Source organism: Squalius cephalus (genome assembly GCF_949319135.1).
Source record: "Squalius cephalus genome assembly, chromosome: 5".
In the NCBI taxonomy this organism is placed as follows: Eukaryota; Metazoa; Chordata; class Actinopteri; order Cypriniformes; family Leuciscidae; genus Squalius; species Squalius cephalus.
In genome coordinates this window covers 43140891-43157974 of record NC_137126.1, presented here as the reverse complement: position 1 = coordinate 43157974, position 17084 = coordinate 43140891, and the positions used below count along the sequence as shown (strand labels likewise).

Here is a 17084-nt window from a genome sequence, read left to right as displayed (position 1 = left end):
CCTGAACATGTATATTTAAAAAGCTGAACTGAAAAATTGAATGAATTTGAATTTAAATGCATCTTAATATGTCTCTTTTTGCTTTAATGATGGCAACATTTGAACTTATAAACATAAAACCTAATGAACAAAAACAAGAGCAGCTGACTGTACAAAGAAGCCACATGATCATTGTCACATTTACTTATTTGATTATTTACTTAGAAATATTGGTAACACTTTACAATACGGTCTCATTTGTTAAAGGGATATTTCACCGCTGGAAAGATGAATGTGTATTTAAATTGGGTCATTTATGTAGTAGAAATGTGAAATTAATTTAGAAGTTGGTGCCTTCTAGACTGAGAAAAGCCAGAAAATGTATTTTTGGCTCATGTGGATGAAAGACAACAACTCCCAGAATGCACTTGCTTCGCTGCCCTACGAGGCCACTCCCACGCCCCGCCTACCGGTTACAGAGGGCAGTATCGGAAGAAATGATACAACTAGGCTACTAGTGGACTCGAAACTGAAAAGACGCCGTTTTATCGTGAGATCCCCCTATGGGTGGGTTGAAAACATGCGGAACGAGCTCCTCCTACTGACTGTAGTCTCTCGCCTCTGGACAAAAAAGCCTCCAATGACCCAAAATGAAGATTTTTGCGTCATCCAAGGTTTTTTTCCAGACACACAATACAGAAATCTCTCATCTCAGGGGGACACGAGGGGAGGAAGCACGGTCAATCGAAAATACTACCAGGTTTCTACTGATACAAAGCTTAATGCTAATCGGTGAAGTATCCCTTTATCATTAGTTAATGTATTAACTTACATGAACAAACCATGAGCAATACATTAGTTACTGTTTGTTAATCTTTGCAAATAAAAATACAGCTGTTCATTGTTTGTTCATGTAACTACATTAACTACTGTTAACAAATACAACATTTGATTTTAATAATGTATTATTACATTTTGAAAGTAACATTAACAAAGATTAATAAATGCTGTAGAAGTGCAGTTCATTATTATTTCATTATGTAACCTTAGCACTATTTCTAAGTTAATAATCAAATAAGTAAATTAGTGACAATGCTCCTTTGCTGCTCTTTTGTTGCTCATGCTGCATTGCAAAGTTATTTCAAAATCCTAAAGCGTTGTTTATTTCCAGGTTAAAATAAAAAGGATACACGTCTTTCATCTGGTCGATGGTGGGTGTGCGGATGATGTCATTGATGCTGATGATGTTCTCGTGCTTGAAGCGGAGCAGGATTTTAATCTCACGGAGTGTGCGCTGACAGTACGTCTGGTGCTCGAACGGACTGATCTTCTTTATCGCCACACGCACTTTATTATCACGATCATACGCTGAGCTGAAAAGAAGCAAAAGAGGAGACATCTTCAGATCAAGCATCTTTTCTCTTAAACTGGGTTCACACTGTACGATTTATAACAGTCCCTAACGACTGTTGCCCGTCAGACTGTACGAGCATGATCCCCGCTGTAAGCCATGTCACACTGTAGGATCACAGATGTCATTAATGTCAGACCGTACGCGTTAAAAAATGAGTTTTACATCAATCCGTGACACGGATGTGAGCTGCATTTACATTCGGCATAGAAATGGTGGCTTGCAAACAAAAGTAATCTCTAGCACTAATTTTGATCATGGCTTATCTTGAAAAGAAAAATGGACGAAGACAGAAAGCAAAGTGGAGCAAGTCTGTTGTTGTCTCGTTAATTGCATCATCAGGTTCTGGTTTATGATTTGACGGTTTTGCAGGACTGTGGGTCAAAACTTCTGACGCTGCCAGAATTTCAGCAGATTTTGGCCTAGGATCCGGGGAATATTTTAGGATTCTCGACATTTGTCTCAGACAGCCAAATCGTGGCCCAAATAGTACAGTGTGAATCCGGCTTTAGTTACAAAACATAATAGCTCATTCATCAAAGAATAAAAGACTACTGCACAAAAAATATGACATTTTTACCAAGTGACACCAAGTGTACACAATATAAGAGGTGTAATACAGTGGAAAAGACAACGTGAACGTAGATGGAGTTTTCAATTTTGGGCACTTCTGCGGACTTTTAGAACTTTAGAAAAGTTTCTTTAAAACAGTTACACAATGTAAATGTGGACAAAGGGTCGTAGTGGAAATTATGTTTAAAGGACTGAAGAATGATCAAAACGCGTAAAAATGTAATAATAATAATAAAAAATAATAATGTAAAAAAAAAAAAAATTATATATATATATATTTATTATTAATTAAAATATGAATTATTTTAATATTATTATTTTAATTTATATATATATATATATATATATATATATATATATATATATATAAATATGTTCACGCAATACATATTTAAAAAATGGCTTATGATTTTTTTCACTCTTTGTTTAGATTTATCATAGATTTTTTTTTTAAAGTACAAATATTTTTATGATGATTCATATTTTAAACATTTCAGAAGTGGCAAAAACAAAAGCATGGTTTAAAAAAAACCTTACAAGACAGTTATGACCTTCATATATGTATAAAAAAAAAAAATAAAAAAAAAGTTTACTTAATAGATAAGTCAACCAAACATTCAGATACAGATACTTTGTTTAGATTTATCATGCTTTAAAAATGTAAAATAATTCTAATTAAGCATTTTCATATTTTGAGCATTTAAGAAGTTGCAAAAACACAATGTGACCTTCACATAAAAGAAAAACGTAACTTTTTCAAAAGTTTTCAAAAGGAATAATAATAATAATATTTTTAATGGATATTAATATTTTTAGCATTTGAAAAGTTGCAAAAAACAAATGTTTAAAAACATTTCCAAGACAGTTTTAATGTGACCTTTAAGTTAACTAAGTAACTAAGTAAGTTTTCAAAAGGAATAATAATATTTTTAAATGATGGATATTAATATTTTAAGCATTTGAGAAGTTGCACAAAAAAAACCCAAATGTTTAAAAAACATTTCCAAAGACAGTTTTAATGTGACTTAAGTTACCTAACTAAAGTTTTCAAAAAGAATAATGATGATAATATTAATGATAGATTTTAATTATAAAAAAAACTTTAATCAAAATTTTTTAATTAGACCATATAAAAGAACCATTTATTACAGTTATTTAAAGTTACTAATAGTTCAAATAAATAAATAATTCATTTTCCAGTCAATCATCCCTAACCTTTATCTAAACATGGCTTTGCGTGCGTGATGGTGCGTCACTCTTCTTCTCACATAGGCTTCATGAATGCAAAGAAATTGAAGATGTAATCTCAACTTCATCGTAACCATGACCTGAATCAAATGGTTTCTCTGAACTCTCCGCACTGCTGACACATTGTTAATGCTAAATCTGTGTCAGGTGCAGCGATACTGCAACATCTGCACCATTTTCTCTTGCACAGCAGAAACATGGTCAAGCAGGTCAAAATTTATGACGGAACGGCTGCATTTAAACTTGCATTTTTCACACAATGGCTCAATATGTCTGGAGTTTTTTTGTTGTTGACGCAGATTTCGATCTTGACAAGTGTAAAGTTCACGGATCGAGCATCTGGCTGGCACTGTACACACCACACTCTAAAGGGCAGAAAGTGGAGAAATTACACAGAGGTTAAGAAAGACTATCAAAGAGAGAGAGAGAAGCAGAGATGGAGAGACATAGCAAGACAGCAAGAAAAAGGGAGAGAGGCATGGTTTCCACGGAGACGGACAGGCGAGACTTTGTGGTTAGGAGTTATGCAACAGGCTGTTGCCATGGTAATGTGAAGGAGGGGGGCGGAGACAGGCTGAACGTTCATAGTGAATTTACACAATGCTCTGACAATGCCAGATACCCTTGGTGCGAAAGAGGAGGGGGAAAAAGACGATCCAATGGCGTGCTGTCATGCCACCAAATAATAAAGATGTCTATAAATAAAGCAGGGTCTGCGTGGAAACTGTGGAGGGGAATGACTGCAGCATGTGAACATCTTGAAGACTGAAAATCAGCACAAACCCTCGGTTGAGGTGCAGCTGAAGGTCTGTTTGAAACAACTGGACAAGAAGGAAAAGCAAAGCCACTCAAAAAGGCTTTAGTATAACTGTTTTAATTTATGAACACTCTGTGATTTGGGTAAAGCTCATTTCAAGTTCAGATTTTTAAAAAATCATAACAACAGTGACAAATTATTTGACCATTCCAATTATTTACGTCGTGACTTCATCGTGATTGTTAAACAAGCACACAATTCTCATTAACATAATGGGCCCAAAAGTTTTTTTTATCATATTTAAAAAAAAATGAAATCAGAAATCAGATGACGTTAAAGGCAGTACAACAAACATTACACTGCATAAATACCAGGGCTATCCCCAACAAAAGATTTTTCTAGTCGACTAGTAGTAATTCATTTAAGCCATTAGTCGACTAATCGCACGTTTATATTAATTTAATTACTTAAATATATACTGGGGAGGAATACTAAACCTTTAATATAGGCGTAATTAGGGCTGCACGATTCTTGCTAAAATGTGAATCACGATTTTTCTCCATGGGAATTGAGATCACGATTCTCTTACACAATTCTCATTTTTTCAACCAAAATTTATTGCACTCAAGTACAAAAAAAAAACAACAACAAAAAAACAAAGGACATTCAGTATAATAAAGTGCAGGAGTAAAAAAAATTGTCTCTTTTCTTTATTTTAGACCCCTTAAAGTGAATAATTTTAAAGCTTTATGTTGTTGAACATAAGAGAACATTAACATATACAATAATAGCCTAAATAAAAATAACTAAATAGAACTTGTGCTTTTTGCTCCAATTGGCACAGAATGTACATAGTACTTACAACTACTGTGTTTACGGGAATACTCGACTTGGCATTTTGAAATATGTCTGTGTTTATTTGGCCGTTTAGACGCACAACCGGAAACAAAGACTGCTTGTCCGTGTTGCGCTCGGAGTGCGCGCACAGCATCCTGTCAGTATAATTCAGTTCTCTTTCGCGACTTATCGCGCTTTTAATATTTATTTTCGATATAAAGCACATTCTGCTATTTTCTCTTTCATTCGTGATTTGTTATTAATAACTTTAAACAGAATCATCAACTGAAATCTGCGCGGATTAGCAAAAATACGACACATTTATAGGACATAAAATTGTCTCTGCGCAAAAGTGTAAGTAAAAGGACAGCAAAGCACCCATTTCAATAAAAGGATATATTAAAGTTTATATAGCCTACTTTTACATTTTCGCTGCTGTTCTAAAATGACCGCCATTACCTTAAACAAGCTGCAGCTGCTTGAATGCATGGCTTGTCACAAAGCACCGGCAAAAGTAGCGGATGATTATAAATGTGTCAGAAAAAAATAGCAAGGAAACATTTAATTGATTTAATAAACTAGTGTTTTCTGAGTCAGTGTCGGCTGCAAAGATGAAGTTGACGATGCTGACTCGCCTTCTCCGCATTATAGTGGACGAGCCTTTAGAGAGAAATTATTTCATACGGATTACATTACATAAACAGAGAGTATTTGAATTGGTTCGTTCAAAAGTAGACATTTCAAGTTTTCTTCAGATAGGCCTCTATTTCTCATGTTTGTGACACAAGTAGCCTAGTTTCCATTCATTTTTGTGACGCGCTCCAGTTCACGGAGATCCGAGATGGCAGAAAGAGCATATTCTTTTCCTATTCACTTTACAAAAGTACAACATTTTGTTGTTATTGCGGGTTTACACAAATAAAAGTAGACCCTCTACAGTTTTGAATGATTTATTACTCTCATCTGTATGACCAAAAATGATGGAGTATTTTAAGTAATTCCGCTGTTATCAGGAAAAAATGCAAGTGATCGCGCCGGCTAATACTTTAGCTTCAACACTCAACATCTAGGTTAACAGAGCGAGCGGGCAAGTTAAGTTGCTACTACTTTAGGCAATTAAATAAATAATAATTAAATAAATATATAGGCCATTTAAATGTTTTGCATTGAGCATTGCACATTTTTTCACCCCAAATTCTCATTACCACAACGGGTTCAGAAGTTGTTGTTTTTTCAAACCATATTTTATTCTAATAAAATCAGCAGATGTTAAAGGCAGTACAACAAATATTACATTGCATAAATACTTCATAATTTAATGTGGGGTTTTTTCCACATTAGAGTAATGAGAATGAGATAAGATAAATTACGGTAATGAGAACTGTGTTGAATGTGCTTTATTTCATTTAAAAATTAAATAAAATATAATGGATAAATTAATAAATAACAATAATCAACATTATTAACAACATTAATAATTAATCACACTTTTTGCCCCAAAATGTAATTACCATAACATGACAAGAAGTTAATTTAAAGTAGTTATTTCTTACAGTAATGAGAATGGGATAATTTGCATTACTTTAATGAGAACTGGGAGTGTATGCATTTAACTGTCATATAGTATCCAAACCCTAAAAATGACTTTCATTTGGTTTTGGGGTGAAACATAACCCAGACAGATGCTCTGTTTCATAAGATTCACCCATTTAGATGTGTTATGCAATATGGCATTATATACGTGTTTTACATGTCTATTTGTGGATTCATAAGATCCTTTTAGTATGCTTCTTCAAATACTTAAAGAAAACAGAGATGCTTCTATTTCAGTAAACCTTCTGAGGGTGAAGGCGCTTCTAAAGCTCGTCGAAATGGGGCCGGGACACCACAAGGCTGGATAATCCTTTCTTTTCTGTTCCTAACCCAGAACGCCTGCACATTTACAGCTGTGCCAATAAGAAGCTTTTCACATTCTATAAACCAAAAAATCTTAAAGACATTAACTAGGTTGAACGGTTTCACCATTCTTTGGAGACTGAACAAGCAGATCAAACAGGCCTTACTAGCCAAAAAAAATAGCTTTTTACATTTGAAGAAGGAAATGTGAGGGGAGTTTGCCAGGGCAAAAGTCATCACCACGATGCTACAGGTTCACTGGGGTTCTAAATAGAATCCTAGGGTTCTTGATTCAATTTCAAAGAAGTTCCAAAAAGTTTTTTATATAAGGAGACATGCCTATAGCGATTGCATAATACTTTCATGTTTAACGTGCTATTTCATTTTTTGAATTTTCAATTCATAAAATGAAAACAAACTAAATGAATTAAAAATGAAGAAATTTAATTAATTAAAACTAAATCCATAAAATAATCCCATATGGGAAAAGGTATGAAGCGCCAGACAGAACACTTAAGGTTCTATATTAAGGGCCAGATTTACTAAACACTGAGGGCAAATTACAGTGAGAGCCCAAAACCATAAAAACACAGATGGGAGTGGAAAGTTCTGAGTGTGATCCACTGACGACGTGCAAAATAAAGAACACCGATGCAGCCGGATCATTTCCATATACAATCTACCAAGAGCAGCGCAAATTAGCGTCTGGTTTAAGACATGCTTTTTTGGGGGTGGTAAATAATGGTGCAAATACCAGTAAAATTGACAACTGCAGACCTTAGTAAATCACCTTGCATGATTCATTTAAATACTTTCCTCCCATACATTTTGCGTCGGAAAGGGAAACTCCTAGAAATGCATATACACGCAAAGATAAAACTGGTTATACCAATAGAGAAGATTGCCTTAGAAATTTGGCAAACACGACTAAAAATAAATTAACCATCTTGATTTGCAACAACTTTTTACTAACGTGAAACTAGTTATTTTCCACCCTGATATGGGCATGTTCTTGACATGCCTTGTCAAAGTCTGCAAAAATAACCAACAATGCAAATAAGAACAACATTAAGTGCTCTGTCTCCCTCTCTGCTTTCTTTCGCTCTCTCATTTGCCTGCTCCTTCTGACACTCCTCCCAGTCAGACTGGTTCATGTGACGGCGGATTGACGTCCTTGGCAGAAGGGTTGCCATGGAGACTGGCACCGTGGCAGAGTTTGGCATGGAGGCACGGCCCAGGCAGTAGCCACACAGCCTGCACTCAAACAGCGTGTGTGTATGTGTGTAAATGCAGGCATGTGTGAGCTTGTGCATGCATTGACTAATATATTTGTCTGTGCATTTGTGCACACACAAGGGTGCATTAAAGAAAGTGTAATTATTGGACATACAACAGAGTGCAACAGTTGGGTTCAGTAAGTAAAAACATTCATTGGACATTGATTTTAAATGATAACTTATAAACCTTTAAAGACAGATTTTCTGTGAGATACAAGGTTGTTAATGGTATTTGCTTCTGCTAAAGCAATCAGCTTGCATTATTGCAGCTTATTTAAAAAAAAAATGGTTTAACACAGGAATTCCTGGTGAAAAACTACATAATCCATGACGCTGTACAGAAAATTACACCAATCAGAGCCGAAAAAGCTCTTATGTTTTGCCCATTCCCATGAAGCACTGCAAATGGCGTATCGAATCGATCTCCCTACGCTCTCTAAATACTGAAATGTTTGTGCATGTATATATTTATATTATATATATATATATATATATATATATATATATATATATATATATATTAGGGGTGTAAATCAGACAGTTCATAACGATACGATATGATATCTCTTCTCTCAGCCAGCGATGCGATATTTGCCGATACCTCAAAAAATTCCGCGATACGATTACGATTCGATTCAGGGCTATATCGATTGATTGATCGATATTTAGATATTAGTTTACACAACCAGTTACATTTTTATTACCTCACAAATGCAACCAAAATATAGTAATTAACTAAGTAATTAGTAATTAAAAATACGTTTAATTAACTCTTTGAAAATTGCACACCCTCTCCCATTTGGGACATTTACAACAGAACAGTTAATTTGCAAAAACAGATAACTATCAATCAAACTGCAGCTGAGTTGTTTTGATGAAGTAATAACTAAAAAAAAATACAGGTTACTTACAAAATTAAAGTTAAAGTATGTTTTTTTATATATTAAAAGTTTGTTTTTTTTGGCAAAAGCAGATAACTCCACATTTCATGTTTCAGAGTTAAACAAAACCAAGTAATTGCTACGATATATAATAAAACACTCGGTTAATCTATGTAACGTTAATCTCCTTAGCTGACATAGACGCCTGACAAACTTTGTTGTTGTGATTACACAATACAGGGATCTTTTAATGTGCTGCTTTAGCAAGGTTGCGTGAAAAAGTTTCAGTTTTTATTTTCCTTTTACACCCCGAAGAATATATCACGGGTTCATCACGTTCAATGAAATTATCCATCCTCGATCACTTTGTCAGCTTTGACTTAACTCCTCTCAGCTAGCTCGTCTTTTCAAAATGACAAGCAGCCTTGTCACCTGACCTGAATATTGCACCCTGATTCGCTAAAACGCACTTATCGGGTTGTGTTCACCAACATATGCAATAAACTTAAAATATAGTCTATCATTGTTTTTATACACAATCAATATTTGTAAATGAGAAGTTTTATATTTCTCCATTTTTAATCATAGACTGTAAAAAATAATAATAGTTTTTATTTCGATTATGGCAATGCTTCATGGGACTGTAGTTCTTTCCCTCACTAAAGCCGTTCAGTACACAGTTTTGAACCTTTGTCTTTTTGTCTGATTTTCAAAAACTGTTTTGCTTCAAATCAAAGTTTGTAGTGTTGTGATTCACCTTATAGCTGATTGGCTTGATTCATGGCTTATAACTCTTATAGCTCTGGAACCAGCGCTGATGAAAAAGGGTACAGGCTCTGTCTCACTCTATATGACTATCCAAACCTGGTGCAAATCATGCTAGGTTTTAATATTTCCCAAAATGCATTAAAAAATTAAACTTGCAATCAGTTGTTCATGTGTCAAGTGTGTTTTTTTCTGTCCAAAATTACTCATTGATTACCCTACCAATTGGCAAACAATAGTCTAAATGACTTACGGCATCAGTTGCGGATCAGGGGCCGGTCGCACCAGCTGGACGTAAAAAAGTTGGGTGTAAGCTGAGCTCTACACTGGGCTTAGCTATGTCCAGCCTTCCGATAAATATTTACAGCTGTTGCACCAACTAAAACAACAACAAGGTGCAAAGTAGGGGTGCACGATTCAGAAAATGTCACGATTCGATTCGATACCGATTTTTAGCCTCAAGATTCGATTCAAAATCGATTTTCGATTCAAAAACGATTCTCGATTCAAAAAAACGATTCACAGTATAAATGTTAGGGGTGGGAATCTTTAGTCACCTCACGATCCGATCCAATTCCAGAATGATTCTTTATCTACTTTATCAAAGACTGCGAGAGATCTATTAAAGGTCCCATTCCATGGATTATTTTTATTATTTTATAATGTTTCCAGAGGTGCCCTTATAATGTTAGTATGTTTTTTAGATCAAAAATTGTTATAATTTAGAAATAAAAGGCATATTTCCTAGCCTGATTTCATTCCCTGGTTTGAACACCCTGTTTGAAGGGGCGTGTCTGCTGTGAGACTTCAGTGTAAACGCCCTCTGCTGTGATTGGCTGACATGCTTGCATATGAAATATCTGGCATTACATGTGGAACTATCTGGAAAACTTTTACTATTACAGCTATTATACGTTTTTACTATTACAGCTATCTGGATTAACGAATCGTGAGAAGTTTTTTAAGTATTTAGATCTATTACCATCACATAAAAGGTTGCAGTGATGATGAGCATTAAGCAGATAACGTTAACAGTCTGTTGATCGCGTGAAAGATCTTATCATTGCAACGCAGTTCCTGCACTCTCACTAATGATTTCACCAATGAAAACATGAGGCATATAAATACAGTAAGAGCTTCGTTGTGCAGTGTAACAGCGTCATTGATTTCATAACGAGTTTTGGCAAGTGTCCATATAAACTCGCGCTGTGTGATTGAGCTTGGGCGATTGGAAAGGGATTGTTCTTTGATCGCTTTCTGTATATTAATCACAGTTTAAGTAAGATTATTTTCATCCTACTAAGAGAAACGATGTGAAGTTGATCGCTACTTCCATATTAAATCACTACTTACCGCTTGCTGGAATATAGTTGAAATTGTCCCCTTCGTCAGTATGAAACGCTGAGAGAAGCCTGCTTGATATTATCCCAGGTTAGAAAAACAGTCCGTGGTGAAATGGACAGAGCAAACTAACAACTTCGAATTAAACTTTTGCGGTATCCAATTATAGATAAACATCAACCACGTCTGTTGACATTTCGCCATCAATACGCCTGTGTTCCTGTGGGCGGAGGTTACGGTTCTAGTGACATCACTAAAGCAGGATGTAAAGGGGTGTAGTCCAATCCAGCCGTTTTTTGTAGTCAACTTCTGTTAAATAAAATATCTCGCTTGGCATTGAACTTTGAGCTTTATAATTTTACAGATATTATTTATACTCTAACAACAACATTACACACTAACTAAAGTTTGAAACATGGGATCACATAGAACGGGACCTTTAAGATGCATTCACGCACGGATCTCTTTTGAAATATAAGAAGTAAAGTGGTTTGTCCTGTCCATTTAATCCCTTAAGACATAACTGGCTGTGTTTACGTTAATTTTGCACAAGTAGGCTATATTAAACCACTTACACGGAGTCGCATGCGCGAGCAGTCTACACAAACAAAGCGCGCGTCAGCATTTGAAATTGAAAGCAGCCTTCTGTTAGTGAGGTTTATATTTTAAATATACAAGTCCACTGCATTCCAAACCACATAAATGATGACTTCGTAGAGCATTTGTAAGGAAAATACCGAAACGCGAGACAGCACGCTTCAAGTGTAACGTAACATCAAACAAAGCGCGCGTCTCTCACAGCGCATCCTGTGCAATGAAGCCTGTGAATGTCCTAGTAATTCGCTTCAACCTTTCCAAACTTATGAAAGATTATTTTACGGAAAGTTTGATTGGTGTATGTATGTGTGTGAGGAATTGGAAGAAAGCAGATTACGGGTGTTTCTAAAGCAAACTCAGCGTCATCGCATATCTGGTTAAAAACTAAGCTCAGAATCGTTGGAGAGAGAATCGCGATGCATCGATGGATCGATTTTTTCTCCCACCCCTAGTGCAAAGCAACACCCAGTGTAGACGACGCGCGTCCACGCTGACACATTCTAGCGCAGTAATAGTTGAGATTCCATTCACGATACTTACAAACTTAAATTTCCTAAAGAACTGAATTTGCTCATGACATCATAACAAATGAAGCCACTGCACCATCTGATTTCAATGAGTAAACGTTACCTAACGAGTCGGTTAATAATCTCATAATAATAATACCAGATATGTTCATATATTTTATATTTCCTAATTACATAGAGAAATGTTGTGTTAGGTCAGTTACCCATGTCGGCAGTGTGCAGTAGACACACCCATCTTAACTGTGAGATTTAGTCTCAGACAAGCGCTATGGCGCAACAGGTATTAATTCTGCAAAGAACTTAAGGCGCATTTTACTACAATAGCAAACATTGTCGAGATTCATGTTTTGCAGATATCAAAGACTTTTAAGCTTGAATAATCGAGAGAAGCAGAAATGGTGGTCACAAATTAATCGTGCAGCCCTAAGGTTAATAATGATATATGATATGATATGTGATATATGATATGTGATATATGATATATGATATATAATATAATATAATATAATATAATATAATATAATATAATATAATATAATATAATATAATATAATATAATATAATATATGTTGGCAGACCAAGAAACAGGCGCTCCAGAACTTATTTTAAAGTCATAAAAAAACTCTTGACCCGTCTCAGCTAAAATCTAATACAATTGTTATCTATGCACAAAGAAAAACAGAAACATATTCGATTCTCATCACAGGAAATTCGACCTGCACAAACAGACTTCATTTACTGAACTCAAGCTCAAGTGGACAAACAGTCAATATAGTAATTATTATTCGTAATTTGAACAAGAATGAAGAGGTGCTATTTGCAATGAATAGCGATTTATTACAGCTAGAGAGAACATGCCTCTGAATGAGTGAGTCAGCCTGCTAAAGCAAACAGCCATAGAGAGAAAAGCCTTTACACCAGACCAGAGTGATGCGTTTAATGGTCGCAGCTACAGGAAACTCTTACCCTCAAACAATGTTGGAAAATTAGTATAATCACCTAATAAGCAGAAGAACTAACTGTGGTTATATTACTAAAAGCACAATATAACTGAGATGACTGATATCACCTAAAGTCACAATAAGGTTTCATTTTTTAACAACATCAGCTAACATGAATTAACAACGAACTAGGCTATATTTCTACACTATTAATTAATCTTAGTTTATGTTACTGTCAACATTTACTAATACATTTTGAAAATGTAAAAGGTTAAAAAAAGTTAATGCACTGCAACTAATTAAAAACAAAGAACTGTATTTTTTAACTAACATTAACAAAGATGAATAAATGCTGTACTTCACGTTAGCTAATGCATGAACTAATGTTAACTAATGAGACCTTATTGTAAAGTGTTACCAGATAAATGTCTTAAACATATTACTTATGAATGTTCTGTGTGCTATTATTACATGTTTCAAAGCATCATGGGCTCTTTTCTGGAAACTGAAAGTGTGAAAACTTAAAGCATTCATTCTTGGAGTGCTACCACAAAAGTAATTTCACAAAATAAACCAGAAGCCACCCAACTAGCGGAAGGGTGCTTTTATGACATCAGTGAAAGTCTTTGGAGAAAATAAAGGGGAAAAAATGCTGTGAACTTACCGTGCAGAATAAAATTGAGACTATAGAGCATTATGCTCCAGTATTTTCCACAAATGTATGCATGCTAAGTGAAGTAATCAACAAATACAATCACTTTTACTTCAGTGTCATGACCATAGCACCGAGAAAAACTATGAAGTACAGAGGAAGGGTCATGCCCAGAGGAACTGGAACTGGTAGTCAATCCTACAGCATTCCTCCTCATGGTGTAGAGCTACTACCCACAGAGCCACTTCTGCAATAACAGCACACCACATAAGTGTCGCAACACTTTTGAGAATTAAGCCGGCAAGTAAAAACATATTGTAGTCAAAGTCAAAGGATTAGCACACACACAACATAATCTCTGCAGTCTTCAGAGCCAACAGCCAACAAGCACCAATTGAATGGCCCCTAATAAATAAATGCATCTGATCAAGGTCAGGTGAACTGAAATGCAGCCATTTAACAGACATACAATAACATAAAACATAAGAGATATCAGTAAACAATTTGTACATCTGAAAGAGGCACTATTTTTCTTTTACAATTCAGACGGTCATCTAGGTGACAGATGCAAATATATTTCTCAAAACAAACTTACATCAAGTCATAAACTTGAGCCAAAGGCAGAAACATCCTGCATTAACCATCTCTGGAATATGTGATCAAACCAGAAAACTTTTAACAGAAAGGACACAATAATGTTGCATTCGGTAACATGAACTAACAAGGAACAATACTTCCACAGCTTTTATTATTATTAATATCAACATTCACTAATACGTTCTTAAAATGCACACACAAAAAAAAAACTTTTTATCTGTTAACATTAAAATTAAAGGTGGCATGGAAACAGCTTCTCAAATGAGAAACACAAATGGGTGGAGCTTGAATATGTCCATTGGGAATTGATAGTTGGATAATTGAACAAAGATGAATAAATGCTGTGAAAATATATTGCTTGTTGTTAGTTCATGTTAGCTAATGCATTAACTAATGCTAACAAATGAGACCTTATTATAAAGTGTTACCAGATAATTGTTTTTTTAAGTATCTATTACTTATGAATGTAGCCTATGGTCTAGCCTAGCGCATGCATAATCAAATTATTTGGTGATGCTTTGAAATTGATTATGGACGCATCTCAAAGCATCTATGGACCCTTTCATAGACACGTTTGCAAGCTACAGCTATTTAGGCACAAACATTATGCCAATCCTCAATCTGCAACACAACGTGTTCAATATCAAGAATATATTTAACATCTCGTCCATTTATACCCAAAACACTAAAAGCTGTATTTAAGTCTCGATAATACAGCTTAATTACACTTGTCATGTGAATCTACAGAGAACGTCACCTCCAGTAATTAGATGCTGTTAAACAATGGGCACAAGCGCGTGTACACACACACACACACACACACACACAAGCAGATTTGCGGGAATCACCGCTTCAGTGCAGCAGAACAACAAAATGGACTGCAGCCTTTCGCCTCACTTTCTCCATTCCTAAATCCACTTACCCGCCCCTTCCCTTCCATTTCCTGCCCTCACTTCGCTCATTCACTCACTCTCTGGTTTAAAACTGAAACCCAGCATGTTCCCAACCTCCCTCAGTAACACAGCTAAACTCCACATTCTCCAGCTATTACATCACAGGGGGCCTCTCAACGAATGACGGGCCGGTGGATGGTATTGCAGGAAACTGACCCGCAGTTGCAGTTACTGGAACGGTTTCGTGTTTACAAATGAGTCTGGTATACAAAGCAGATCCAAGATCATGGACGTCATCGGTTTAGAATATCTGCTGCAATGCTCCTGCAACTGTAAACGTTCATATTCTAGTATTCAAGGAAATTGGTGATTTGGTGTCTGATTGCGATCAGACAGCCTATTGTTTATGACTTGCATTACTGGCTCGCTGAAATTACTGGCGGCAGCATATCTTGTTTTGCATAATACAGGACAGGATGGTGGTCACACGAAACGCTTCCTCATGGACAAAATCCATTAGAACATCCAGAACTCCCAATCGGCAGTGCAGCATTTAAGGACAGTGAAACCGCATCTGTAGTATACGGCAAAAATGAGTTCGCCTCAATTGACTAACTGAATTAAAAGGAACTATTAGGTAAAATTCACTCTCACTGGGAATCAAAGGATATTATGACTCTTATAGATCTTAGTCAGGGTATAGTGCCTTATTTCATTTTTGACAGGAATGAAAACAAGGCTGTGAGGGATAGAATACAGTGCGTTCCATGGATTGTACTGTTGTTTAACATAGCTATTGTTCAGTTGATAAAATGTCTTTCCAAATGTAGACAAAAACTCCATACATTTTTTTTAAAAGTTGTGAGCTGTGAAAATTACGTGATCTAAGACGTGCCATTGTACATCTATCCCTCACAGCCTCGTTTTCAATTGTGAAATTCATTATGGCGTCTATTCTGACTAAGGTCTATACCAGCAGCTCTTCATAATGGTACTTCAAAACAGATGTCAGCAAAACAAAACAAAAATTTGCTTTTGTGCATTAATGAAGGATCATGTGACACTAAAGACTGGAGAAATGATGCTGAAAATTCAGCTTTGCATCACAAGAATAAATAAAATATATAAAAAAATAATTAAAAAAAACGTATTTTCAATTGTACTATAATATTTCACAATATCACTGTTTTTACTGTATTTTTATCAAATAAATGCAGCCTGGGTGAGTGTAAGAGACTTCTTTCAAAAACACAAATCTTACCCAACAACCGTTTGTGTGTTGTTTAGGCTACATATACGTACACACACACACAAAAGTAGAGAAAAAAATACTTTTTTGCAAGGGTACAACATTTAAAACACCTTGACAGCAAGCCTATCATGCATGTTTATCCTCATATCCTCATCCCCATATTTATTTTCCTCCAGTATAACATCATATTGAATTATATTATCAATCAACATACTTCTTAGCTCAAACTCTTTTGCAAAGGCTGTTGTTGTCAGTCAAAAGTAAGGCTGCATAAAGGCTTCAGTACTGTTACAGCCTGTTCAGCACAACATGTTACAGGCCTACACGTCCATATGACAGTCAACCCAGGGTGGCTTGTTCTAGTCTGTAGCTGTTGGAAGTGGGTGTGAACCATTCATTCATCCGTGCGAGAAGAGCAAAACTAGGCCTGCCAGCGATGAGCTCATTCGTTTAGCCAACGGACTCCTCTCACCAGAACAGATGGGCGATCAGACTGCAAATTTGAGCCAGCAGTCTCTCAACTGTAACAAAGCTAACTTGAAACTGAACCATGACAATTCTCCTTTGTTATAGAATTTCAACACCACTGTATAAATCTAGCTGTATGTATACATATTTGATTTACAAATTAGGTAATATTCAGCAAGTCTTGGGAACCTG

At 35.6% G+C, this 17084-nt stretch overlaps 1 protein-coding gene across 1 annotated transcript in view; it reads right to left on the bottom strand.

The window, feature by feature from the left end:
• Positions 1-17084, bottom strand: part of mapk1 (mitogen-activated protein kinase 1) — a 30687-nt gene that overhangs the window by 12320 nt on the left and 1283 nt on the right. The window contains exon 2 of the mRNA XM_079870957.1: positions 1170-1352. Within this exon, the coding sequence (XP_079727083.1) occupies positions 1170-1352 (183 nt within the window). The remainder of the gene's footprint in view (positions 1-1169; positions 1353-17084) is intronic.